Consider the following 25,706-nt stretch of genomic DNA (forward strand, 5'->3'; position numbering starts at 1 on the left):
ACTCTTATTCGTCCCCATCCCAGATGAGAAAACCAAGGGTCTCTCCCCAAAGCCTTACTGCTTGCAAGATGCCTTTCCAGCAACTTCTTCTCCCTTCTTGCTCCAGTCCTCCAACCCAGGCATTTAAGTTCCAAAATTTCCTGCTCTTGAACTATCCTGTTTCTCATTTAAACTTCTTTATCAGCAAAAGCTATTTGCTGAACTAAATACTGCCTGGAGCTTTTCTATAAAACAGATCAAGGAGGGGGCTCACTGTCCTAGCGGAAGTGGAGAGGGGAGACTCAGTAATAAACGCCCCCAGAATTAGGTGGAACTGGGTCCCCTCCTCCAGGGTCGTGCCTTCCTCGGTCAGGGCCAGTTGGCTCACCTTGCAGGAGGATCCTGGTCTCGGAATCTGTGTCTGGGACTTGGTCGCTGAGGTCTGCGGCACGGACCTTCACTTGCTGCTCTCCCCCTGCCGGCAGAACCGGAGAGGAGGATGGCCACAGCGCTCTCCCATAAGGCCCTGCGTCACCACTCAGGCCTCAACCCCTCTGCGGGGGGCTGACTCACCTTTGCCCTCCTGTTGGGGGTTCAGTGTGTGAACGGCCACAGTCTGGTTGACTCTGACTCCTTCCGGCTGAACCATGTTGGGATGGGGGGTGGGGGGAGGTCAGGTAAATAAAAGAACAGACAGACACAACTGGTCAGCGAAGACACTGTCCTTCACATAGGCACAATGGCATCACCCATCCTAGCTGTGTGACCAGGAGTCAGTTACTTCACTCCTCTGTGCCTCAGCTTCCTCCCTTCGAAAGAGGAAGCAATACAAACATCTACTTCATATGGTTGTCCTGGGAATTAATCACAAAATTATACATTGCTAACAAAACAACACACATTTTTGAAAGCTTCCTCTGTGCTAAGGTACTTTCTTTGCTCCCTGGGGTTGACGTTTCACCTTTGCAACAAACCCAGCGGGGTGAGTACTGCTATTTTAACTCCCATCTCAAAGGTGGGATACACAGAAAAGTGAAGTCACTTGCCCAACATCACACAGCCAGTAGAAGAGAACCCGGGTTTGAACAGGGCAGTCTGGTTTTTTTTGGGGGGGGGGCGGAGGCAGGCTAAATGACCCAAGAAAGTCTGTGTTTTCAACTCAGTGCCTTTCGAACGTCTCTAGAACAAAAGAATGTGCATAAAGTACTCAGCACAATGCCTGGCTCTCAGTAAGTGCTCAGTTAAAATAGGGAAATCTTAGTATCAGAGTCCCAGCTGACGCTCTCCTGCATCTGCGGAAAGACCTCCATGGTGGACTGCAGCTGTTCATGCCTTTCCAGAACATATTCTCCTTTAGGCTGATATTAATGCCCAAATTTTCTTTTGGAGACCGAGTCTCTTCCAATGCTGGTAAATATTTGACACCCAGCTGTCCAGGAAGAAAAGATCCCCCTTTGCAGCACTGCCCATTTCTGTGCTGTGAATATCTCCTCCACGATAGATTTCAAGCTCCCAGCATCCGAGAGTGCAGAATCGGGAAGTTGTGGGCACACTAGCTCTCGTGCGTTGGATCATGCAGGCTCCAAGCACCCTCCTAGGTTTTCAACCCATCGGTGTCACACTGAGCCATGCTGGGGCCCCAGGCAAAAGGGATAATAAAAAATGTGCCCCTATTTAAAAAAAAAAAAAAAAAAGGGGGCGCCTGGGTGGCACAGTGGTTAAGCGTCTGCCTTCTGCTCAGGGTGTGATCCCGGCGTTCCGGGATCGAGTCCCACATCAGGCTCCTCCGCTATGAGCCTGCTTCTTCCTCTCCCACTCCCCCTGCTTGTGTTCCCTCTCTCGCTGGCTGTCTCTGTCGAATAAATAAATAAAATCTTTAAAAAAAAAAAAAAGTGCCCCTAGGGGTGCCTGGCTGGCTCAGTCGGAAGTGCATGTGACTCTTGATCTCAGGGTTGTGAGTTCCAGCCCCACGTTGGGTGTAGAGATTACTAAAAAAAAAATATGATCTTAAAAAACGTGCTCCTAGAGATATATTTTTATGTATGTTTGTATGTTTTAATGGGTAGTTATATTCCAGAACATTAAAGTAGTTGAAAAAAAAATGAGTTTGGGTGCACCTGGCTTGGTCAGTAGGGCGTGTGACTCTTGATCTCAGGATTGTAAGTTCAAGTCCCACGTTGGGTGTAGAGATCACTTAAAAATAAAATCTTTAAGGGGCGCCTGGGTGGCACAGCGGTTAAGCGTCTGCCTTCGGCTCAGGGCGTGGTCCCGGCGTTATGGGATCGAGCCCCACATCAGGCTCCTCCGCTATGAGCCTACTTCTTCCTCTCCCACTCCCCCTGCTTGTGTTCCCTCTCTCGCTGGCTGTCTCTCTCTCTGTCAAATAAATAAATAAACTCTTTAAAAAAATAAAAATACAATCTTTAAAAAAAAAATACAAGTTTGGTTCCATTAAAGTCAGGAAAGAAAAATTAAAATCGGTTCTGGTTTGGGTATAAATAAGATATTTCACTATAAAATAGCACTGTCAGTTTTAAAGCATTCGCTTTTCAATGTTTCAATATTTTTTTTCAACTACTTTAACATTTTTGGGGAAAATTAACCATTGATCAATTTTAACCGTTAAAAAAGACACGTATATGGAGGCCATATTTTCCCTTTAGCTTCAGGGAAGCTGAATGTGGCTTGACTTGATACTGTCAGATCCTCTCTGTTTAAAACTCTAAAACTTTGATCTTTTGTTCATCACGGATTTTTTTTTTTGGCATTAATTTTGGTCCCTTACAACATTGAAGGAAAATATTGTTGCCCTTATTTATGATTTCACATTTTGCTTGAAAACATTAACAAAAGATGACAGGAGGCTTTTATTTTTATTAATGACTTGATCTCTTATCACTGTAGGAAAGAGTAGAAATGTAACTGTGAATATATATCCTTAAGGATAAAAATCATACGTAAAACTAGAAGTTCTTATGGTCTCACATTGTATGTTATTGCTTTCTAAAATTTGTTTTGCGTGGGACACCTGGGTGGCTCAGTCGGTGAAGCTTCTGCCTTCGGCTCAGGTCATGATCCCAGGGTCCCGGGAGCGAACCCCAGCATAGGGCTCTGCACTCAGCGGGGAGTCTGCTTCTCCTTCTCCCTCTGCCTGCCTCTCTGCCTGCTTGTGCTCTCTCTTTGTCAAATAAATAAAAAATCGTTAAAAAATGTGTTTTGTCAAACATGTTTTCTCAAGATTTTTAAAGTCAAAAGAAAACTCCTATATACTGAAATGTGTTAAAAATATCATATTTGGTATTAAAATACATTTTCATTTAAAAACGTATCACTGGTTTTTATTACTGAGTTTTTTGGTGCCCCCTAAAAGTCCCGGTCCTGCTTCCAAACTTGTAGGACTCCTAAATTTCCTAAGCTGGACACTGGACACTCTTAGTGTCTCGGAGTCGGGGTCTCCAACCTGGGTTGACAGCACAGGGAGACAGGAGACTCTCCTGAAGGACAAGGGGCTGCAGGTGCCCCAAGGACTCACCACGACCTTCAAGGTCTTCTTGACACCATCGCTGATGAAATGCCTGTAGACGGCGGCCTTGACCTCCACCTCATGTAGGCCGACCTTCAGAGGCACAATGACATAAGGCACGGCCACTGAGGACTTGGCTGGGATTTCTATAGTCTGTTGGTAGCGCTTCTTGGAGGTGGCCATGCTGCAGAAGGCTGGATTGTAGAGCAGTTCCACCTTGACCTGTCGGGGGAGAGAGTATCAGTCAGGGGCATGTGCCATGGACCCCCCACCAAGCTCTCCATCATGCCTCTGCCACCCCAGGGACCCACCTTGAGCTCCCCCACTTCCTGGTAATTGTAGAGCACGGCTCGGATCTCCACCTGCTCATTGCGCACGACGGAGTAGGGTAGCCGCAGGTCAATGAAGAAGTCTTGCATCACTGTGACCTCATAGGGGTCAGCCACGCAGATCCCTGCCCGGGAGAGGAGTGTCAAGGGAAGGAGGCGGACAGTGTCTCAGGGCTTGCTCCTGCCTGCGGAGCTGAGCCACGCTTAGCCTGCGTTTGCAGAAGCCCGCAGACTAAACAGCTTCCACGGTGATACCTTTGCCGATGGTCGTGGCAGCTGAAAATTGCTGTGATGGCGCGAGTTCCGTTTTCTTTCGTGGTTTTAATCATTGGTAGGTGTGCAGGTGGGAAGAACTCAAGCATAGCTGACTGGTCCATATCTGTGCTCTCCCCAAGGGCAGCCCAAGCTCCATGTGGTCACTGGGCACTTGGAATGTGGCTAGCTCTAGCGGGAACCGGATTCCTCCCTTTCTTTCATTTCACTTCACTCAGATTTAAACTTAAGAACTGATGTTCGTCGTGACTATCCTACAACCCCCTGAATCATACACTTTCAAAGGGCGACTTTTGGGTATGTGAATCATAGCTCAATTTAGAAAATGATGCTTCCGTGATTGGAAAACTTTTTAACGTATGTTTGGAACAACTTGGATAGGCCAAGCTACCTTTTCAGCCGCACATTTTACAAATCCTAAAACACAGATCAAAATATTTCCAAGGAGGGGCGCCTGGGTGGCGCAGTCGTTAAGCGTCTGCCTTTGGCTCAGGGCGTGATCCCGGCGTTGTGGGATCGAGCCCCGCATCAGGTTCCTCTGCTATGAGCCTGCTTCTTCCTCTCCCACTCCCCCTGCCTGTGTTCCCTCTCTCGCTGGCTGTCTCTATCTCTGTCGAATAAATAAATAAAATCTTAAAAAAAAAATTTCCAATGAAAGGCTAGGGGCACCTGGCTGGCTCCGTCAGGGAAGCATGCGACTCTTGATCTTGGGGTTGTGAGTTTGAGCCCTATGCTGGGTGAAGAGATGACTTAAAAGTAAAAAGAGGGGCGCCTGGGTGGCACAGCGGTTAAGCATCTGCCTTTGGCTCAGGGCGTGATCCCGGTGTTACGGGATCAAGCCCCACATCGGGCTCCTCCGCTATGAGCCTGCTTCTTCCTCTCCCATTTCCCCTGCTTGTGTTCCCTCTCTCGCTGGCTGTCTCTATCTCTGTCGAATAAATAAATAAAATCTTAAAAAAAAAAAAGTAAAAAGAAAATCTTAAAAAAAAAAAAAGGCTAGCACTCCAGTTGAGGTGCTCTGTAGGTATAAAATACGTGCTAGATTTCGAAGGCTTAGTACAAGCAGAAGTAAAATACTTCATTCATAATTTTGAGATGTTAATAGGTTATTCTCAAATTTAACAGATTTATCCTCGTAACATTATTGTTAGTGTGACAGGGGTTTGTGGATGTTTACAAAATGTTGAAAGAATAAAAAACTGTTGAAAGAATAATATTTGAATATATTTGGTTAAGGAAAATATGTAATAAAATTGATTTCACCTACTCCTTTTCTTTTTTCTTTTCTTTTTCAAGTAGGCTCCATGCCCAGTGTGGGGCCCGAACTAATGACCCTGAGATTAAGAGTTGCACGCTCTATGAACTGAGCCAGCCAGGCACCCCTCACCTGCTCCTTTTTTATGGGGCTACCAGAAAATTTAAAAAGACACATAGCTTGCGTTGTATTTCTGATGACAGGGCCGATCTACAGGGAGTGAAAATGATGCCAGAAACAATGGCTATTTGTGTTACAATGGTTACTGCATTAAATTCAAACCAAGGGTCATGCAAGCAAAATTTGCAAAAACATATTGAAAATAATGTTATGCTAAAGAAATAAAACAAATAAAAATATTGTTACACTAAGAAATCTATTAAGATTTTTCTTTCCTTATTCTTCAGTGGTGAAAAAAAAATTATCAGAGGCTTGAACGAAATCCTTCTTTTCTTTTCTTTTTTTTTTAAAGATTTTATTTATTTATTTGACAGAGACAGACAGCCAGCGAGAGAGGGAACACAAGCAGGGGGAGTGGGAGAGGAAGAAGCAGGCTCTTAGTGGAGGAGCCTGATGTGGGGCTCGATCCCAGAACGCCGGGATCACGCCCTGAGCCGAAGGCAGACGCTTAACCACTGCACTACCCAGGCGCCCCGAAATCTTATTTTCTAACCTGAGGTCATTTATTCATCGCCCTTGGGATGTCTGCTCTAGTCATGGAGCTATTTACCATTTCTTATGTACTATTTGTTTTTAAATTTTTAAAAAAACGTTATTTTTTTACTAATCTCTACACCCAGCCTGGGGCTTGAACTCACAACCCCAAGATCAAGAGTGGCACCCTCCACTGACTGAGCCAGACACCCCTGTTTTTATGTTTTTAAACTCAAATTTAATTTACTATGGTGTGTGAAAAACCAGCTTTTGCACCACAAATAGGAGGTTCCCTCAAGGAAAGCGAAACGGTTTTGTTCAATACTGGTTAGCTTGTGTCGTGCCTGCAGAAAGCTGCACCTGCCCCTCTCTCCTTGCTGATCGAAGTTGTTCAGCAAGAGCAGGAGAGAGGAAGGCGTGCTTGCCCCAGACTGAGCTCTTCCCTTTGAACAAGATGGAAGGACTGAAAGAGAACCAAAAGAGGAATGACTTCAGACGCACCATCCGTGTTACTTTTAAGGCAGTGAAACAATTCCTCTGAGTGATACCGGAACAGCGGCTACATGGGGGGTTTGTCCAAACCCCCGGAACGGACAACACTGAAGGGGATCCCTAAGCTATTGGCTGAGGTTAATAGTAATGTGCCCAGGGGTGCCTGGGGGGCTCAGTCAGTGAAGCGTCCGACTCTTGATTTCAGCTCAGGACATGATCTCAGGGTCGTGAGATGGAGCCCCCACATGGGGCTCCCTGTTCAGTGGGGAGTCTGCTTCAGGATTCTCTCTCTCCTTCTGCCCCTCCTTGCACCCTCTCTCTAAAATAAATAAATAAATCTTAAGCCAAAAAAAAGTATCCATATGGGCCCTTTGATCGAAGCAAATGTACCACCCTAATGCAAACAGGGGTTAAAAAGGGGAAGTGGGGAAATGGAGGGGGTGGGACAACTCTGTGCTTTTTGCCCAATTGTTGTCGTAAACTTAAAACTGTTTTTTAAAAAAATAAAATACCTATTAATTAAAAAAAAAAAAAAGAAAAAGACTGACTCTGGTGCATGATTTGGGGGATTTGAGGAAGCGTCCATGCTTCTCTGAAAGGCATTTAGCCTTTCGTCTCTAAAATATGTTTGGCTCCACTAAGAACACACACATCGGACATCTGTCATATGCCAAGTGCCATGATAAGGGCTACCTGTGTATTAACTCATAAAATCCTCCCAACAACACTGTGAGTAGGTACTATTTCTACTGGGCCCATTTTATGGATGAGCACAGAGAGGTTGAGTAACTTGACTCAGGCCACACAGCTCCCCAAGGGGGGACCTGGGATTTGAACCCAGGCATTTAAGCTGGGGAAGCTCCCTGCTTGTAACCCTGACTTTTGAATTCATAATAGCTCAGGAGTCTGAAATTTCCAAGTTCCGTTGGTTACAATGCTATAACAGTTATTCTGAAGCTCTAAGGTGATGTTCCTGGAAGGTTCATCCCCGGGTGATCTTGGGCAAGTCACCTTCCTTCCCTGGCTTCAGTATCCTCATTTGCAGGAGAACAATAGTACCGAGGTCATAGGGTGGTTGTGAGCATTGACTGAGATAATGTGTGGAGAGTTAAAATCGTCCCTGGTGAGACAATGAGGTCAAGAAGGTGTCACAAGGGCACAGAGAGCGGAATCCAAAAACCACAGGGCCCTATAGGATTCTGTCCCCCCCATCCCGCCCAGGGGATATTGGGCAACTTCTGGGGACATTTTGGGGACATGTCACAACTGGGTGGGGGGTGTGCTACTGCAGTCTAGCAGGTAGAGGCCATGAATGAATGCTTCTCAGCATCCCACACTGCACAGGGCAGGGCCTACCACAGAAAACCACCCTGCTCAGAGCCACACCGTGGCTCCATGTGCATACAGACCCCCTAGGGACCACATTAAAATGCAAGCGAGGAGTGGGGTCCAAGATTCTGAATTTCTAACAAACTCCCAGGTAAAGCATCTTTGCCAGATTGCTAGTGGCTCAGGAACATGGTTTCAGGACAAGGATCTAAACTGTGGCTTTGGGGCACCTGGGGGGTCAGTCAGTTAAGCATCTGCCTTCAGCTCAGCTCACGGTCCCGGGGTCCTGGGATTGAGTCCCGCATCGGGCTCCCTGCTCAGTGGGGAGCCTGCTTCTCCCTCTCTCTCTACCTCCCCCCCAGCTCATGCTCTCTCTCTCTCAAATAAATAAGTAAAATATTTTTAAAAATTAAAAAAAAAATACAGGACACCTCACAGAGAACCTCAAAATAGGTACCCGGAGGACGGGTAAATATGAAGATGCTCTGATCTGAAACATGGGTGGGAGGGCCACAAACCAGAAGTGTGTGTGCTGAGTTGTACTGGGGTTTCAGGCAAAAGGAAGACTGTGTGCGCATGCGTACCCGATTGCCCGCGCTATCCTCGCTTGTTCGGGAGAAACTGCCAAATAGTTTCAATTCCTTCAATTAAAACAAGACAAGCAAAGAAGCAGGTTTTGGGGGCGCCTGGGTGGCGCAGCGGTTAAGCGTCTGCCTTCGGCTCAGGGCATGATCCCAGCGTTATGGGATCGAGCCCCACATCAGGCTCCTCCGCTGGGAGCCTGCTTCTTCCTCTCCCACTCCCCCTGCTTGTGTTCCCTCTCTCGCTGGCTGTCTCTATCTCTGTCGAATAAATAAATAAAATCTTAAAAAAAAAAAAAAAAAAAGAAGCAGGTTTTGAAAATCTTGAAGCCAGGGAAGGAAAATGGTAATAAGGTGTAATTTATTATAAATCGTAACAAAGCGAAATTATTAAAAATTATTTAAAATGTTGGTTTGGTATAAATAAATATCTTAAGTCTTCATACACCTACTTTTTAATGTTTCAGTATTGTTCTCAACTACTTTAATGCTCAGGGAAAAAAGTGAAATAGACATAAATCAGGCCGAGGAGGCACACATTTTCCCTCTTGCCTCAAACTCCAGCGTGGCTCAGCACCACACTTCTACTTAAAATGTAGATATTTTGTTCATCATGGATTTTCTTTTCTGCATTTACCTTGATTTTTAAAAAATGATTGCATGAAAATGCCACTTATCTGGGCACCTGAGTTTTTTGGCGCCCATTTAAAATTGACGCTTAAAGTTAGTGTGGCCCTTTCCTCACCCTGCTCCCTGCCCTGCTCAAACCCGCGCGGGATGGGCAGGGCTCCCCAGGCTCTCACAGCTGTCTCTCTGCGGCGGCAGCCCCGGGACAGCCAGATTTCATAATCTTTTTTTTTTTTTTAAGATTTTATTTATTTATTTGACAGAGAGACAGCCAGCGGGAGAGGGAACACAGGCAGGGGGAGTGGGAGAGGAAGAAGCAGGCTCATAGCGGAGGAGCCCGATGTGGGGCTCGATCCCAGGACTCCAGGATCACGCCGTGAGCCAAAGGCAGATGCTTAACGACTGAGCCACCCAGGCCCAGATTTCATAATCTGACCACCGATGTTCCAATCACACATTTCATTCTGCTTCCTCTTATACGTTTTCTTAATTGCTCTACCCACCATGCTATCGACATCACCCCTTCAGGGTGTTTGTGGTTGCAAATTATTCTGCAACGGTAGACATCCATCCCTATACCTTTGTCCAAACCTATAGATCGCACAACACCAAGAGGGAACCCTAACGGCAGCTATGAACTTGGGGTGATGATGACGCGCCCATATAACAAATACGCCGAGCGAGATGCTGGTAGTTGGGCGGACTGTGCATATGGGGAGGCGGAATGAGGGTGTGTGGGGAATCTCTGTACCTTCTCCTCAATTTTGCTGTGAACCTAAAACTGCTCTCAAAATAAAATCTATCTACAAAAAGCACTCTGTGACCCACAGAGTAGGATCTGACACCCCTCCAGTCACCAGGGAGCAGAGGGCCAGCCACCAAGAAACAGGGATCTCTCTGGATGGGATGAGAAAACACCCAGTGGCCCTGGGGTCCCTGCCTCCCGAGGATGGGGCCACCACCTTCTCTCACCTTTGTTCTTCGACAAGCTCACAGCCAGGATCTCCCAAGTGGTGATGGAGTCTTTCAAAAACACATTCATGGTCTTCGTGGAGATTCTGGATGGGGGAGACGGGGGTGGGGGGATGTGTGTCCAGGTTGTGGGGGCACGCTGGGATGGAGGGGCCCCAAGGGAAGGGTTGGAGGGGAGTGGTAGCTGGGAGAATGTAAGTAATCCATCCCTTAATTTTTCTAGGCTGGGGTGTGGGGTTGTACAGCGTCTCCAGAGTAGAGGGGGTTGGGGTGCATGCAAATTAAGTGGTCCAGTCTGGGGTGCTATAGGAGCTGGTCTGGGGGGTGGGTTGAAGTTGGGGAGGTATCTCTGCCTTACCCATTTTTCTCGGGTTCGTCGAGAATCTCTATGGTCCACAGCCAGCTCTCAGGGAACTGGCTTCGGGAAACGATGTCCTCTTCTGGCATTATCTCCTCATCCAAGTCACCTGGAAGGCAGGGTGTGGGGAGGGGAGTGATTTGGGTTTAGAACAGCCCCATTTCCCCACTGTCCCTGGAGATATTTATCTCTGTATCTCTGGAGGGGTTCCTAAGCAGCAAAACACCCGTGGCCATGCGATGACTTTGGCCGGGGGGGGGGGGGGGGGGAGGCATGTTTGCCTTTGTGACTCCTTCCTCCATAAAAATACTACTAAAAATTATATTCTATAACTGTGTTGGTATAAAGGCAAAAATAATCCAGGCTGGTTATATTATTTACCCCTCCCCCAATTTTCATAGAATTGAAAGCATACGTCTGAGCCACTCCCTAAGCCTGGTGGCTCCCAGGCTTCGTGCCTGCCGCATCTCATGGTGATGGTCCTGAAGCAAACAGGGAGTGTGAGAGACTCCCCAGACCTGATGGTGACCCCTGGAGAGGGGGTGGCCTTTTCAAGCCTGGCTGACACCATCAGCAAGTAGATGAAGTGGGGCCGGAATAGTTTTCAACCCTGGCTGGGCTTTCTTCAAAATATGATGGGCAGTTGTAACTCAGCTCTGAGTCTGCCAAATAACAAAGTAGGTGAAATCCACTGATGCCTAAATGCACCCACATTCTGGAATTACCCATCAAAGTGCCTTTGGGGTATGCACATGTAAGCAGCTCTCTGTCTCACCCCCAATTGGCTAAAACAAAGTATGCAATGCTCGGAGATAAAAACACCCAACTGTGTGTAAGCCCTATGCTGGTAGATTGGATATTTTTGGCTAATCTTCCTCTTTGAGAAAGGAAGTCTGTAGTTTGCCGGAGTAGAAGGCAGCAAGCCTAGGTTAGTATATTTCGCACAGATTGAAGGGAGAGTCCTTTGTTCACGTGCGTTGGAAATCTTTGGGTCTTTTTTGGGGGGTGATGGTGGAGGGAGTGCTAGCCTTCCAGCTAAAAGAATTTAGAAATATCTGTCCACTTTGGCAATGTCTGGCTTTAAGAGGTGACCGCCTATTAAGAGCCAAAGAAATAAAAAATAAAAAAATAAACAAAAAAATGTAAGTGCACGAAAAAAAACGTGTTACCATATAAGGAGTCCCCTACCTGCTGTCATACAGGCTACGTAAAAATTGATTTTGGGGAAAATTTCCCTTGGCTTGAATTTTGCCGTGATTGGATTGCAAAAAGAAGTTTCAAAAGCAACCGTAAGGAAACAAAGAGGAACTTTACAACAAAGCAACCCAGCAGACACAACCTTAACCAAGTGATCAAGAGTCCCATCACCGACAGTGGGAAAGATCAAGGTCATAAGGCCCCTGACACGATGCACTAAGAAGGCCACAACGTCTCTTTTGTGACAGTGCTGCCAACAATGCAAGAGCTGAATGTGATTATGAGGCAATATTGAGCCAACTCAAACCGCTGGACAGCCCCCTCAAATGCTGACCACGAAAGTCGCTGCAAGATGGACGCTGTGCCAGGGGTTGGGCAGATCCAAGGACACTAAGGAGACCCCCCCCCCAGCAAATACGATGTCCAATTCTGGACCGCGTCCTTTTCCTATAAAGGACCCAAACCCAAACCAAACCAGACCAGACCAGACCTGACCAAGCCAGACCAAACCAGACCAGACCAAACCAGAACAGGCCAGACCAAACCAGACCAGACCAAACCAGAACAGGCCAGACCAGACCAGACCAGACCAAACCAGACCAAACCAGACCAAACCAAAGCAAAACCACTGGCACAACTTGAATGAGGCTGGAGGGTTTGGAGGTGGTAACGAGTCAACATTGATGTCCTAATTCCGGTGACTGTGCTGGGTTTTCTGGGAGAATATCTCTGCTTCTAGGAAATCCACATTGAGCTAGTCGGGGGTGGTGGGGCCTCACACGGTTCGGAGGGATAAAAAAAGGTTTTTATGCCCATTTCCAGTTTTTCTGTTGGAGACTCTTAAAAGAAAAAAAAAAAGAGGATTATTTTTGCTTTGATCGGTCAGCCTTCTGTTGTGAAATTTCCCCTTCTTCCTCAGTTTTTAAGCAAAGGCACTCTCTTTTGTGACTTTTCATCCTGTAGTTAATAAGGTAATTTCCCTTGACTTCAAGAACCGCTCACACGGGCCTTTGTTCTTGGAGCCCAATTTGAAGGACACAATTTCTGGTCCCCCATGAAAACAGTGGGATGTGCAACAGAAGTGTTCAAAGGGCCAATCAGAACAATAGAGCAGCGAATGCTCTGCATAAAATGGTTAAAAAGAACAATCTGGAAAGGGTGGGATGAGCTGGGAATTTGCCAAGGTGACCCTCACAAAAGGTCCTGTCCTGCTCCCCATGCGCTGTCCCTGGGTTCAGTTTCGACAGCGCCCATCCTAGCAGAAAGATCTTTTCCTAATCAAGACACATTAAAAAGCATTTTAAAAAAGGAGGGATCAGGTCTCACTGGGCTCAAAGCCTCTCAGCAAATGGCAGTTAGGCAATGTCAGTCCTCTCAGTGCCACTTTGTGATGGAGACTGCTCTGGTTTTGCTTTAAATGGGGTTATTATAAGAGAAATTTCTCTTGGCTTTGCTTAAGATTTATTTGGCCTGAGGTGTAAAGTTTCAAATGGGTACACATTTTGTCTTAGCCAGAACTGAACGAACGAATGAATGAATGAATGAATGAATGAATGAAAATGAAGCAACGAAGGTTGTTAGGCATTGAGTTAGGCACCCCTTTGAAAGCACCATAAATTAGTTTTCTTTGGTAAAGGCAAGCTGAAAACCCATCTCAGACAGAGGCAACCTTCTCCCTCAGACAGGCCCCCTCTCCATCATACAGGTCCTCCTCTCCCTTCAGACAAGCCCTCCTCCCTCAGACCCCCTTCCCCTTCAGATAGGCTCTCCTCCCTTAGATCCCCTTCCTCTTAATATAGGCCCCCTTCCCCCTCAGACAGGCCCCCTTCCCCCTCAGACAGGCCCTCCTCCCTTAGATCCCCTTCCTCTTAATATAGGCCCCCTTCCCCCTCAGACAGGCCCCCTTCCCCCTCAGACAGGCCCTCCTCCCTCAGACAGGCCCCCTTCCCCCTCAGACAGCCCTTCCTCCCTCAGACAGGTCCCCTTCTTCCTCAGACAGGCCCTCGTCCCTCAGACAGGCCCCCTTCTTCCTCAGACAGGCCCCCTTCCCCCTCAGACAGGCCCTCCTCCCTCAGACAGGCCCTCCTCCCTCAGACAGGCCTCCTTCCCCCTCAGACAGGCCCCCTTCTTCCTCAGACAGGCCCTCCTCCCTCAGACAGGCCTCCTTCCCCCTCAGACAGGCTCCCTTCCCCCTCAGACAGGCTCCCTTCCCCCTCAGACAGGCCCTCCTCCCTCAGACAGGCCCCCTTAACCCTCAGACAGGCCCTCCTCCCTCAGACAGGCCTCCTTCTCCCTCAGACAGGCCTCCTTCTCCCTCAGACAGGCCTCTTTCCCCCTCAGACAGGCTCCCTTCCCCCTCAGACAGGCCCCCTTCCCCCTCAGACAGGCCCTCTTCCCTCATACAGGCCCCCTTCCCCTTCAGACAGGCCCTCCTCCCTCAGACAGGCCTTCCTGTCTCAGACTGGCTCTCTTCCCCCTCAGACAGGCCCCTTCCCCCTCAGACAGGCCCTCCTCCCTCAGACAGGCCCTCTTCCGTCAGACAGGCCCTCCTCCCTCAGACAGGCCTCCTTCCCCCTCAGACAGGCCCCCTTCCCCCTCAGACAGGCCCTCCTCCCTCAGACAGGCCCTCTTCCCTCAGACAGGCCCTCCTCCCTCAGACAGGCCTTCCTCTCTCAGACTGGCCCTCTTCCCCCTCAGACTGGCCCTCTTCCGTCAGACAGGCCCTCCTCCCTCAGACAGGCCTCCTTCCCCCTCAGACAGGCCCCCTTCCCCCTCAGACAGGCCCTCCTCCCTCAGACAGGCCCTCTTCCCTCAGACAGGCCCTCCTCCCTCAGACAGGCCTCCTTCCCCCTCAGACAGGCTCCCTTCCCCCTCAGACAGGCCCTCCTCCCTCAGACAGGCCCCCTTAACCCTCAGACAGGCCCTCCTCCCTCAGACAGGCCTCCTTCCCCCTCAGACAGGCCCCCTTCTTCCTCAGACAGGCCCTCCTCCCTCAGACAGGCCTTCCTCCCTCAGACAGGCCCTCCTCCCTCAGACAGGCCTTCCTCTCTCAGACTGGCCCTCTTCCCCCTCAGACAGGCCCTCCTCCCTCAGACAGGCCTCCTTCCCCCTCAGACAGGCCCCCTTCCCCCTCAGACAGGCCCTCCTCCCTCAGACAGGCCCTCTTCCCTCAGACAGGCCCTCTTCCCTCAGACAGGCCCTCCTCCCTCAGACAGGCCCTCTTCCCTCAGACAGGCCCTCCTCCCTCAGACAGGCCTCCTTCCCCCTCAGACAGGCCCCCTTCCCCCTCAGACAGGCCCTCCTCCCTCAGACAGGCCCTCTTCCCTCAGACAGGCGGACTCACTCCTGGCCAGCCCCAGGGGGCCGTCGTGGCTGTGGTTGAGCCGCAGCTGGGTGATGTAGTTGCAGCAGTCGAGGAAGGCCTTCACGCACTTCTCCTGCTCCTCGTGGAAGATGAACTGGGCCCGGCGCTCGCAGGAGAACTTCATGGGGTTGTCCCGCATGCCGTCCTTGCAGCACCTGCGCACCTCCTTCGGGTACTGGCCCTCTGTGGGGGCGCCGACCCCGCGTCATGCCCTCGGCCGCAGGCGCTCGGCACGCAGCGCGGGGAGGCCGTCCCCGTGGCCAGGCCCTGCCCTCCTCCCCCCTTGGCTGGGGCGCCGGCCGGGCAAGGGCCCGGGGGCGGGCAGCGCTCCCACCTTTGTCGAGCCTCTTCTCCATGAGCCGGACGGAGCGGCGGCGCCGGGTGGCTGGTTTGGGGCACTCGAGAACTGAGGGGCGGGCAGACCAACGGGATGGGTTAAGCACCGACCACAAGTCCTCGATGTCCTCCCCTCAGTAGCCATGAGGGAGGGGAGTCGTTGCTCCCATTTGACAGAGGAGGAAACCGAGGCTCAGAAAGCAGTGACTTGCTAGGAGGTGGCAGAGGCAGGACTTGAACCCAGGGCCCCCTGACCCCAGACCCTGCCCTCCACCCGCTCTCAGCATCTGGGGGTGGAGGCGCCGCCCCTCCCCGGCCTCACTTGTCCTGTCGGTGGTCTGCAGGTTTTTGTTGGTCTTGAGGGCCAGCCCTGCGTCGGTGAAGACGCCGGCATAGTCCTTCCCGCTGCCGGCCGTGCAGCCGATGTCGGCCTTCTCCACCACATTCCAGACCTGCGGGCCGGGGAGGGGTCACGGCGCGCCTCCAGCCCCTGGCCAGCGCGCCCAGCCGCCTCTCCGCTCTCGGCCCGGAGCCCCCGCCGAGCTGGGTCCGGCCGTGTGGCCACCGCCAGCGTGGCCTCGTCCATCCGCACTCCCACCCGCGGCCTTCACTTCCACCCCGCCTGCGCCCTCTCCGACCTCCTTCCTGCCCACGCCTGACCCCACGTCCGGTGCCCTCCCCAGCGCCAGGGCCACCTCAACCCAACGCCGCCCCTTTGCCTCAGCAGCCTTCCACCCAACGGGCCGGGCCCACCTTGCTCTGAGTCAGCCGGTTCTTCTTGTTCAGCACGAACACACCCTTGTCCACCGCTACGAGCCCCACTCGGGCCCCTGGGTCACCCTCGATCTTGAGGATCGTCTGCTGTCCGGGCAGGTGTGGCCTCTCGTCCTTCCTGCCACCTTTCACCACCAGCTGTGGGGGGCCGGAGGGGCAGGAGCGAGGCGTCAGCACTGGCAGGCTGGATCTCGTCAGCCGGTCAGCCGAGTCAGAAGGGGAGGAAGGTGGAGCCAGAGAGAGCAGGAAGGCCAGGAGAGAGGGGCGCCTGGGTGGCTCGTGATCCCAGGGTCCTCGGATCGAGCCCCACATCGGGCTCCCTACTGGGAGCCTGCTTCTTCCTCTCCCACTCCCCCTGCTTGTGTTCCCTCTCTCACTGGCTGTCTCTCTCTCTCTGTCAAATACATAAATGAAGTCTTTAAAAAAAATTTTAAAATAAAGTTAAAAAAAAAAAAAAAAAAAGGAAGGCCAGGAGAGAGAGAACGTGGGAGCAAGAGAGGCCCCGAGGCTGAGACAGAGTGGTGCCCGGGGACAGGGGTGGGGGGTGGGGCGTGTGTGTGTGTAGGTGGTGGGGTGGGGAGAGAAGGGGCTGGGAAAGGAAAAGACAGAGGCAGAGACTCTGTGACCATGGCGGAGACCCGCCCGGGTGGCTGGAGAGAGGCAGAGACTGAGAAGGCACTGGCCAAGTGGGGAGAGCCAAGATGGGTGCAGGGGAAGGCTCGGGAAGCTTACCGTGCCCATACATGAGTCCTTGACATCCACCCACACGGAATCGGCCACCACCTCTCTCTGGCCGTTGCTGCCGATGAGTGTGTAATAAGCCACTAGGCGGAAGGAAGGTATGAAGTCCGCAGTAATGGTCAGAGGCATTACGACCAGGTCCTGGCCAGGTTCCCGCTTCTGGCGGCCCACCTTCAAAATCTTCCCTTTGTTCATGATCTGGGGGGAACAGGTAAGAATCAGCAAGGTGGGAGGGAGGATGGGGCGACCTGGGATTGGGAGTGCTGGAGAAGCGAGGATCTGTGGGGTCCTAGGAAGCCACAGACCAGGTAGGTGTAGTAGGTGATGGTCTGCTCCTGGTTGGAGTCCGTTCGCAGGTGGAAATTGACATTGAGAGTTTCCCCTGGCTTGAGCTCCAAGCGAGGCACGGAGAGATGCAGGTAGTTTCTGACGTTGGTCATGGTGGTGTAGGGTTGGGCCTCCATTTTACTGGTGGCCTGTCGAGACTGTGGGATACCATCCTTCTTCGTGCTTACCTGGGCAAGGAAAGAGGGATGAATGCTGGCTCCCCAATGATGTCCATGTCCTAATTTCTGGGACCTGCGACTATGGTACCTTCTATGCCAGGAGGGACTTTACAAATGGAATTAAATTAAGGATCAGAGGATGGGAGATTGTTTTGGATAATCTAGGTGGGTTGAATATAATCACAATGATCCTTATAAGACAGCTAAGCAGCTGGAAGGACCCCTAGTGCAGACAAGAGCCCCTCTCTGTGAATGAAAACATCTCCATGTGAATGAAAATCTCTTTATGTGAATGGCATGATCCCCTTATGCAAATAAAAGGGCTCCACTCTGCAGGTGGCAGGATGGCTGCGGACAGAGGGTAGGGTTCCTCTGTGCAAATACAGTCCCCCAGCTCTCTGGAATGGGGCCCCAGGTGCACGAGGACTCACGGTGATGGGCAGTGGCAGCGGGTCCTTGGGTGTGTTCATGGTCAGCTTGGCCACACCGTCTTCCTGGGTTAAGGCCTGTGCTTTGGTGCCTTGGACCTCCACCGGGACGTGGCGGGCCGGGGAGCCGTCAGGGTTTGTCACGAACACCTGTGGGTGCAGGGGCAGGTGGAGGGGGTGTAGGTGGACCCGGGGCCATGGCCAGTGCTCAGGAGCAAGGTGGGGGGTTGCAGGCCCACCCCGGGTCTCACCATGAGGTCAAAGGGCATGGCTGGTTTGAAGTACTTGGGTGTCTTGGTGAAGTGGATCTGGTAGGGGGAGGTCACGATGGCGATCCCGCTGTACTCCGCCTCCACCATGTCGCTGCCTGAGGGAGCCGGCCATGAGGGCAGGCTCCTGGGCCACCCCTCCAGACTGGACCCCACCTTCATACCGGGCCTCCCTCCTCAGACTGGCCCTCCTCTGTCAGACTGGATCCTACCTTCATTCTGGGCCTCCCCCCTCAGACTTGGGCCTCCTCTGTCAGACTGGACCCCACCTTCATACTGGGCCTCCCTCCTCAGACTGGCCCTCCTCTGTCAGACTGGATCCTACCTTCATTCTGGGCCTCCCCCCTCAGACTGGGCCTCCCTTGTCAAGCTGGATATCACTTTCATCTGGATCTCCTCTCTTAGACTTGGCCTCTCCTCTCCCTTCTCAGACTGGATTCCACCCTCATTCTGGGCCTCTGCCCTTGGACTGGGCCTCCCCACCTCAGTTGGGCCTCTGCCCTCAGACCAGGCCTCACCTGAGTGCAAGACAACAGTGACTGACACATACAAGGACTTCCCCACCAAGGCATCTGGCTGGGAGGGGTGCACCCCGTCCAGCAGGACCTTTCGGCTCAGCTTGGCCTCCCCAGTGCCATCTTCAATCTGGGGAGAGGAAAGGAGACTCAGAAACGGGGAGGGGGGAGGGCGGGGAGGGCGGAAGTTTAGAGTGGAGGGGGCTCGGAGGGGCAGAGCACCGTAACACGGGTGAGGGACTGGGCCAGCGAAATCCTGTGGTCACCATCCTGGACCCCAAAGATGACGAAGGCTGTTCCATCCACATTCTTCCCGTACAAGAACCTGAGAGGCAAGAGGTGCTCAGGTGCCCCTCTCCTGAAAGGCGTGCCTCCCTCCAAATGTCCACTCACTCCTCCCCCAGAGCCCCTGGTCCCTCACTTGGTTCTCACCGGGTTCTTCCCTGGTCCGTGTCTGGTCCCTCACCCAGCCCTTCACCTGGCCTGCACCTGGCCCCTCACTGGCCCTCACTAGCCTCCAGCCCCAGCTGCTCACCTGATGCTCATCCGTCCCTCACCTGCCCCCGCACCGGCCTTCCTCACCTATCCTTCCACCTGGCCCCATTCCCAGCCGCTCACCTGGCTGTGATGGTGACCTCCAGGCCCTCTGGGTCATCGATATAGTAGAATTTCTCTGCTGGCTCCACGTGGACCTCAAAACTGGGCAGCACTGGGGGAAGAGACACACCAGTAGGACACCAGCCCTGGGGCCTGGAGCCGTGGGGGGGGGGGGCTCACCCGACTCCCTCCTCCTCTTACCGTACTCCTTCACCTCGAACTCAGTGGAGAAGACCTGCTGCGGGGCATCTTCGTAGTGGACCTGGATCTTCCACTGCCCCATGCTGTGGGGAAGGCAGGCTAGTGAGCCCCGCATGCCCCCACGCCCTCCCTTGGGATAGGGACCCCCCCCTCCAGGAGGGCCGACATACTTGACCAGCTCTGGGATGTTCCAAGACTGGGACAAGATGCCAAACTGGTTTTGAGAAGACAGGATGTCCCGCTTGATGGGAACACCATCGGGGGTCTGTGGAGACAGGAAGGGTGTGTCTCTTCAGAGATCAGGCTTAGCCCCTAGGCTCTCCTCTCCCTCTCTGTGTCTGGCCACTCCCTGTGCGTCACGACTACGGGGGCAGTGGTTTTTGAACATGGGCTTGGGTCAGTCGGCCTGGATTCAAATCCCCACTCTGCCATTTATGAGCTGTGTGACCTTGGGAAACTTACTTAACCTCTCTGTGCTCAATGTGCCCGTTTGGAAAAAGGAGATAAATAGAGCTCCTACTTCATTGGCTTGGGGCGTGGTTAATGTAAACAGGAGCTCACTATCACCAGTGTCTGTCCGAACACTGACAGTAACTAGCATTTATCACCTACTTTGTGCAGGACCCTGTGGTGAGCATTTCATGGGTGCTGAGCCACAAAGAATTGCCTACATTCGACTCTTTGACCTACAAGGATAGCAATTTCATGTGGTTGACCAAATCCACATTATTTCATTTGTTGCCAATAACTAAACGTCAGGAGTCCTCATGTAGACATCTGGCTTTCTGGCTCCTCTTGGAGATTGGGATAATCGTGGATAATGGACTCCTGTTGGTACAAGGCGACATTTGACTGGAACTGGGCTGAGGCTGTGCCATTTGAGGTGTGTGTTTGCCGGTCCCCACAAATTCCACTGATCCCCAAAGTCAGCTCACGGCTGTCAGAACCTGGTCCCTGTTGCCTTTGCATGATTTCAAGAAATACTCATGATGATTCTCTGAGAAAGACCCACCTCTTTCCTCCCTCCTTCACTTCCTTCTTCCATTTTCCCTCCCCCTCCCTCCCTTCTCCCTGTAAATTTTTATTAAACTACCGTATGCCAAGCACTGTGCTGGGTTCAGGAGCTAAGGCCCTGAACGGCAGATAAAAATCCCTTCCCGTGTGGAATTTAGGTGCTGTGGAGGTTGGGGGAGGGACCAATTAGCAAATGAAGAAATCCAATTGCTAGGATGCCAATAGGAGATGACAAGAAGGGAGAAGAGTGTGGTGTGTGTACATTGAGGGGGAGGGGGTTGCAATTTTACAGGACGTTCAGGGAGGCTTCTCTGTAAAATTGGGGCATTGATGACATTTGAGCAAAGACTTGAAGGATGTGAGGGGGCAAGCAGTGTGGGTATTTGGAGGAAGAGGGTTTCCTGGGTACAGGGGAACAACCTGTGCAAAGGTCCTGGGGCAGGTCCTGCATGGCAATTGGAGGTACAGCAAGGAGGCCCATGTGGCTGGAGCCGAATGAGTAAGAGGAAGAGAGAGCAGAGGGGAGGACAGGGAGGGGACAGGGCAGGTCGTGCATGGCCTTGGGGACCGCAGGAGGACTTAGGCTTTTACCCCAGGGAGGTGGGAACTCCTGGAGGCCTCTGGGCAGAGGGGGGCGGGACCTGAGTTGGGTGCTCGCGGGCGCCCTCTGGCTGCAGGAGGCAGAATGAACTACGTAGGTTTTATCTGTCACCTCAACCTTCAGATGAGAAAACTGAGGCCCAGGAAGGTGACGTGACCTGTCCAGGGTCATGCGGTGACCAGAGGTTTTTCTGGAGCCAAAATCCACGTGGTATCCCTGGATCTCTGCCCTGTCTCCAGGGCTCTTTCTGTGTTTGTGGCTCTACACATTTCTTTGCCTTTAGGTCTCTTCAGGTGTGCCTTTTCTGGAGTCTTTCTCTGTCTCTCTCTATCTCTTTGTCTCTCCCCAGGTCTCTGCTCGGGGCGTGTGTGGGGCCCTGGCCGCCTGGTACCTGGAGGACGACGATAACGCTCCGACCCACGGGCAGCAGGCTGTGGTCCACGGTGAAGATCCGATAGAAGACTGGGAGGTGGTGGGAGAGAAAGGGGGCAGTGGGTGAGGCCCCGCCCCTCCCCGCAGCCTGACCCTGGCCCTCTCCAGCCGCTGCCCAGCCCCCTACCCGTGGAGCCCGGGGTGTAGATGGTCTTGTCCGTCTGGATGAAGAGGTACCCGCTCTGAGGACTGACCAGCACCACCTTCTCCACCACGGTGGCCCCAAAGGCCGCCTGGATAGTCACGAAACTTTTTCCCGTCTCTGATAGCAATTCCTTGTTGGTCGGAATCTAGGGATGGACCAGAGGGTCATTAGCAATCTCCTTCTGGGCTTCTTGCCCATATCCAGCCCCCAGGCCTTCGGTGGGGCCCACACCTGCCCCTCCCACCAATAGCACCTGCCCAGCACTCCTGGCCTCCGGGGTGTGCCCAGGTTGGGAGAGGAGGGGTACTCGGAGAGGGAGCAGGGGCTAGAGAGGTGGTAGGGGTCAGAGAAGGGCATGAGACGGGGGAATCAGAGCGGGGGCTCAGAGGACCTCATAGTGGAGAGGGGCTCAGGATAGGAGGGGCTAATTGAAGGAGGCGTCTCCGAGAGGGGTGGGCTCCGAAGTGGGATGGGCTCAAAGCAGCGAGGAGGCTCAGAGAGGGCTGGGTGTCAGCAGGCACACCCACATTGATGGTGACGGTACTCATGTAGTCATTGTTGCTGGTCAGATCCGTTTTCTCGTTGGACAGCACTTGCTTCTTGGCTGGGAAGTCGTGGACGGTGACCGTGACTGCAACGTTCTCCTTCATGCCGTGGGCCTCCAACACCACGGTCTCCTGGTTCCCCAGCCGCAGGACGTTGGGGGTGATCATGGAGAACCTGCCGGAGCGGGTGGGGGCAGGGGAGGCTGTTCTAGGGACCTGGCATCCCAACCCTCACCCACACGTCGTGACACTCCCAAATCCCATGCAGTCAGATCTCGAGGCCTCCAAATCACGACTGCCGCAGAGTCACCGAACCCCACACCCCATGCACCCCAAACCCGCGGAGCCTGGGCTCGAGAAACACCCACCCCCATTACAACCCCGAATTCCACAAACACCCAACTCGTGAACTCTTGAACTCATAGGCAACCCGAATTCATTAACAGCCAAACCCACTGACCCCTGCCTCCACAAGCACCCAAATGCACCCTGAATTCTGAGACCTGAACCCACAAACACCTGCTCCAAATTCAGAAGTAAACATGTTTGGGAAGGGGGCGTGACCACTCACAGGGGTTCTCCCAGCACCAGGGGGAGGCTGGTCAGCAGCAGCAGCAGCAGCAGGCTGGGGCCTGAGGCAGACCCCATGGTGCAGGGGCAGTGGAGGGACAGAGGGACTGAGGGATGGAGGGAGACGACTGGGAGGGAATGAGCGGAGGCTGTTGGAGGCTGCCTTTTATCAGCCCCCCCCCAACCTCAGCCCAGCCCACAGCTCCGGTGGCCTCCCCCTTCCTGGAGCTGCCCCAGATTTCTCAATACCATTTCCTAAGTTTTTCAATCCCTGGGGCCAGTGTGTCCTGGGGTAACTAACCCAAGGGCATGTCCTCCTGCAACAGGAACACACCTTCCCTTTGCCATGGCCTGCCTCAGGGTCAAGGCCAGCTGGTGAACCTTTCCCTGTTACACCCACTCTGTGGTGGAGGAACACTGAGGACCAGAGAGCCCCCTACCCCAGGTATCTGGGCCTGACTCCCAGTCCACTTTTGGCCATACATTTATTAATCAAACCCTATGAGTCCATCTCTAAGCTGGTAGCAAGAGTCCTTCCTCCATGCTGGGGTCAGGCTGGGGGGACAGAGTCCAGCACAGACACTCTGGGACCCATGGAGTGTCTTCCCAGTGAAGAAGAACCCTGCTGCTTGGAGGGTCATGGAAGATTTCTGAGAGGTGGGGATATTTCAGCTGGGCTTTGAAGTATGTGTAGAAGTTCGCTATGCAGGTGGGCATGTTTTAGGGAAGGAGGAGCCTGGAGCATGTGACAAACATGGCTTGAATGACTATGATGGTTACAAAAAAGTCATCATTGAGAAAAGTGCCCATTGCTAGCTTTTTTTCTGTCTTACATCAACATTCTCTTAAGATATTCTTATTATTGGGGTGCCTGGGTGGCTCAGCCGTTAAGCGTCTGCCTTCAGCTCGGGTCATGATCCCAGGGTCCTGGAATCAAGCCCCGCATCGGGCTCCCTGCTCAGCGGGAAGCCTGCTTCTCCCTCTCACACTCCGCCTGCTTGTGTTCCCTCTCTCGCTGTCTCTCTCTGTCAAATAAATAAAATCTTTTTTAAAAAAAGATATTATTATTATTACTATTATTATGAATTGTATTTAGTTTTTTGGTATGAATACCTAATATATTCATATGGTTCAACAGCTAAAGGGTGCAAGGAGGTGTACAAGGAAAAGGTAACTTTCCTCCTATTCCTGTTGGCAGACTTCCAGGTCTCGGATGTCATAGTGCAACCAAACTTCTGGTTTCCTTCCAGAGATACTTATGCTTTTATAAATGTTGGCAAGTTTTAAAAACAAGTGATCAGTGTTCTCCATTCTGGTCTTCCTGGTCTCCCTGCCTGGGTGACACCTTGCTTTTTCATAAACAATATCCCTTAGAGATGGCTTAATATCAGTGCCAAGAGAGCCTCCTCGTTCTTCGAGGCAACGGCCTCACATTGCATTGTGTGAAAGTCCCCGGCCTCTTCCCCGTGGACAGACTTCCATGGTTACAAGCCATGTTCTCTCCAGTGAGTAAACTTGAGCCTGAATCCCTTTCCAGTTCTGACACTTATTAGTGGTACACTTTGGGCACCTGGTTAATAACCACTCTGAGCCTCAGTTTCCCCATGTGAAGTGAGGTTATAAATAGAGCTCACTTCACAGGGTTGTTATTGCCATGAAAGGACGTAACCCTGAATCCAAGGCGACTCGTATGGATCCTGTGGAGCAGGCTAGAGCGTAAGGATCTGGCGTGAATAATCTCACCAGATATGGCTGTATTTCCTCCTTAATTAACTGTATTGATTTACATACTTGCTGACCTGCAGGAAATTGCCAATTTCCCTACTGCCTCGCCATGACAGCCTGTTGGCAAAACTTAGCATTTTTGCCTCCGTGTCATTTTGATGGGCATCTTGCTGATTCCCAGCAAGGCTGTGCATCTGGGGGAAGGGGTGTGTGAAGTCTGGGGCACAGGAGCCAGTGGGTATGGGGAATCCCGATCTCTGAAGGGCTGGTTTCCAAAGTCCCAAGGAAGGGGTTAATGGGGAACTCAGTGAGGATTTCCTGTAAACCACGCTCCTTTCCTGGCTGTGCTGGCATGCCTGGAGTGGGGGGAGGCGTGCAGAAACAGAACAAACTTGGCCCCTGTCTGCTTTGATTGCGACACCCCTTCTTTGGAAGAAGGAGGAAGAGTGCAAATGCCTGCTTATGGTCCAGAATTGAGAATAGACTTCTGAAACAGGGGAGGGGGAGAGGGGAACCTGCTAGAACTGCCCAACCCCCCATTACTCCCTCTATTCCCCATTCTGTCCCCAAGCCCACCCCATTTCCTGGATTCATCATAGCCTTAAACATTTGGGCTCTGTGGTTTGACCATCTTGGGCAGGTGGCTTGGTCCCTTCTTTTCCAGAGCCTCAGTTAATTCTGCTGAATGATGGGATCAATGACAGGTTGTACTGTTTGGGGCAATGAAAGGCGCTGAGATGCTTCGGAACCCTGGGTTTGTTAGCTTCATGCCCATGTTGGTGGAAGTCCGGGAAGGGTCCTGTCCCGATCTCTAGGAAGTGACCAGAGGGATGAAGGCAAATGCAGAGCAGGGCCTGCTAGGAAGGAAGGAATTCTTTGAGGCTTCTTCCTGGGGATGGGCATTTGTGCCCGGAAGTATAGGAGAGGGATGGCAGGCAAGACAAGCCAGCAGGGGAGAGAGAGGAGGAGACTCAGGGGGATGGGACTTCCAGTTAGCTGGCGCACCCTGCCCAGCATTCCACGTGTGGAGGGAGGGAGAGCCAGGCTGCCTGAGCTGAGTGGAGTATCTGGGACATTCTTAACCCTAACAAAGTATTTGCTGTTTATCTGCAATTCAAATCGAGCTGGGTATCCGGTATTTTATCCCGCCCCCCTAGCTGGAGGGACAAGGAGAGAAGAAGGGGAGGGAAGTGGGGATGATTTCTGGGTGGGGGAGGTGACCCCCCTCCATCCCACACCTGCTTCAGTGCAGTTACTTCCCTGCTGTACCCCCCCCCCCCTTCAGAGGCGGTGCCAGGCTGGAGAGGCCACCCTAGCTGGAAGGGCAAGGAGAGAAGAAGGGGAAGGAAGTGGGGATGATTTCTGGGTGGGGGG

At 52.2% G+C, this 25,706-nt stretch overlaps 1 protein-coding gene across 1 annotated transcript in view; it reads right to left on the minus strand.

Annotated features, from left to right (window-relative positions):
• C3 (complement C3) overlaps nucleotides 1-22,905 on the minus strand; it is a 35,761-nt gene extending 12,856 nt beyond the window's left edge. The window contains exons 1-23 of the mRNA XM_026481214.4: nucleotides 22,609-22,905; nucleotides 22,020-22,212; nucleotides 21,475-21,637; nucleotides 21,307-21,377; nucleotides 19,471-19,565; nucleotides 19,301-19,383; nucleotides 19,121-19,211; nucleotides 18,725-18,827; nucleotides 18,506-18,632; nucleotides 17,970-18,085; nucleotides 17,722-17,868; nucleotides 17,090-17,299; nucleotides 16,776-16,982; nucleotides 16,023-16,181; nucleotides 15,592-15,721; nucleotides 15,268-15,339; nucleotides 14,913-15,116; nucleotides 10,373-10,481; nucleotides 10,015-10,100; nucleotides 3,814-3,956; nucleotides 3,512-3,724; nucleotides 553-619; nucleotides 368-454 (exon numbers count right to left, since the gene is read on the minus strand). Coding sequence (XP_026336999.1) covers nucleotides 368-454; nucleotides 553-619; nucleotides 3,512-3,724; nucleotides 3,814-3,956; nucleotides 10,015-10,100; nucleotides 10,373-10,481; nucleotides 14,913-15,116; nucleotides 15,268-15,339; nucleotides 15,592-15,721; nucleotides 16,023-16,181; nucleotides 16,776-16,982; nucleotides 17,090-17,299; nucleotides 17,722-17,868; nucleotides 17,970-18,085; nucleotides 18,506-18,632; nucleotides 18,725-18,827; nucleotides 19,121-19,211; nucleotides 19,301-19,383; nucleotides 19,471-19,565; nucleotides 21,307-21,377; nucleotides 21,475-21,637; nucleotides 22,020-22,212; nucleotides 22,609-22,685 — 2,953 coding nt within the window. The 5' untranslated portion in view covers nucleotides 22,686-22,905. The remainder of the gene's footprint in view (nucleotides 1-367; nucleotides 455-552; nucleotides 620-3,511; nucleotides 3,725-3,813; nucleotides 3,957-10,014; nucleotides 10,101-10,372; nucleotides 10,482-14,912; nucleotides 15,117-15,267; nucleotides 15,340-15,591; nucleotides 15,722-16,022; nucleotides 16,182-16,775; nucleotides 16,983-17,089; nucleotides 17,300-17,721; nucleotides 17,869-17,969; nucleotides 18,086-18,505; nucleotides 18,633-18,724; nucleotides 18,828-19,120; nucleotides 19,212-19,300; nucleotides 19,384-19,470; nucleotides 19,566-21,306; nucleotides 21,378-21,474; nucleotides 21,638-22,019; nucleotides 22,213-22,608) is intronic.
• Nucleotides 22,906-25,706: the final 2,801 nt, after the last annotated feature.

Source organism: Ursus arctos, unplaced genomic scaffold (assembly GCF_023065955.2).
Source record: "Ursus arctos isolate Adak ecotype North America unplaced genomic scaffold, UrsArc2.0 scaffold_14, whole genome shotgun sequence".
NCBI classification, from domain to species: Eukaryota; Metazoa; Chordata; class Mammalia; order Carnivora; family Ursidae; genus Ursus; species Ursus arctos.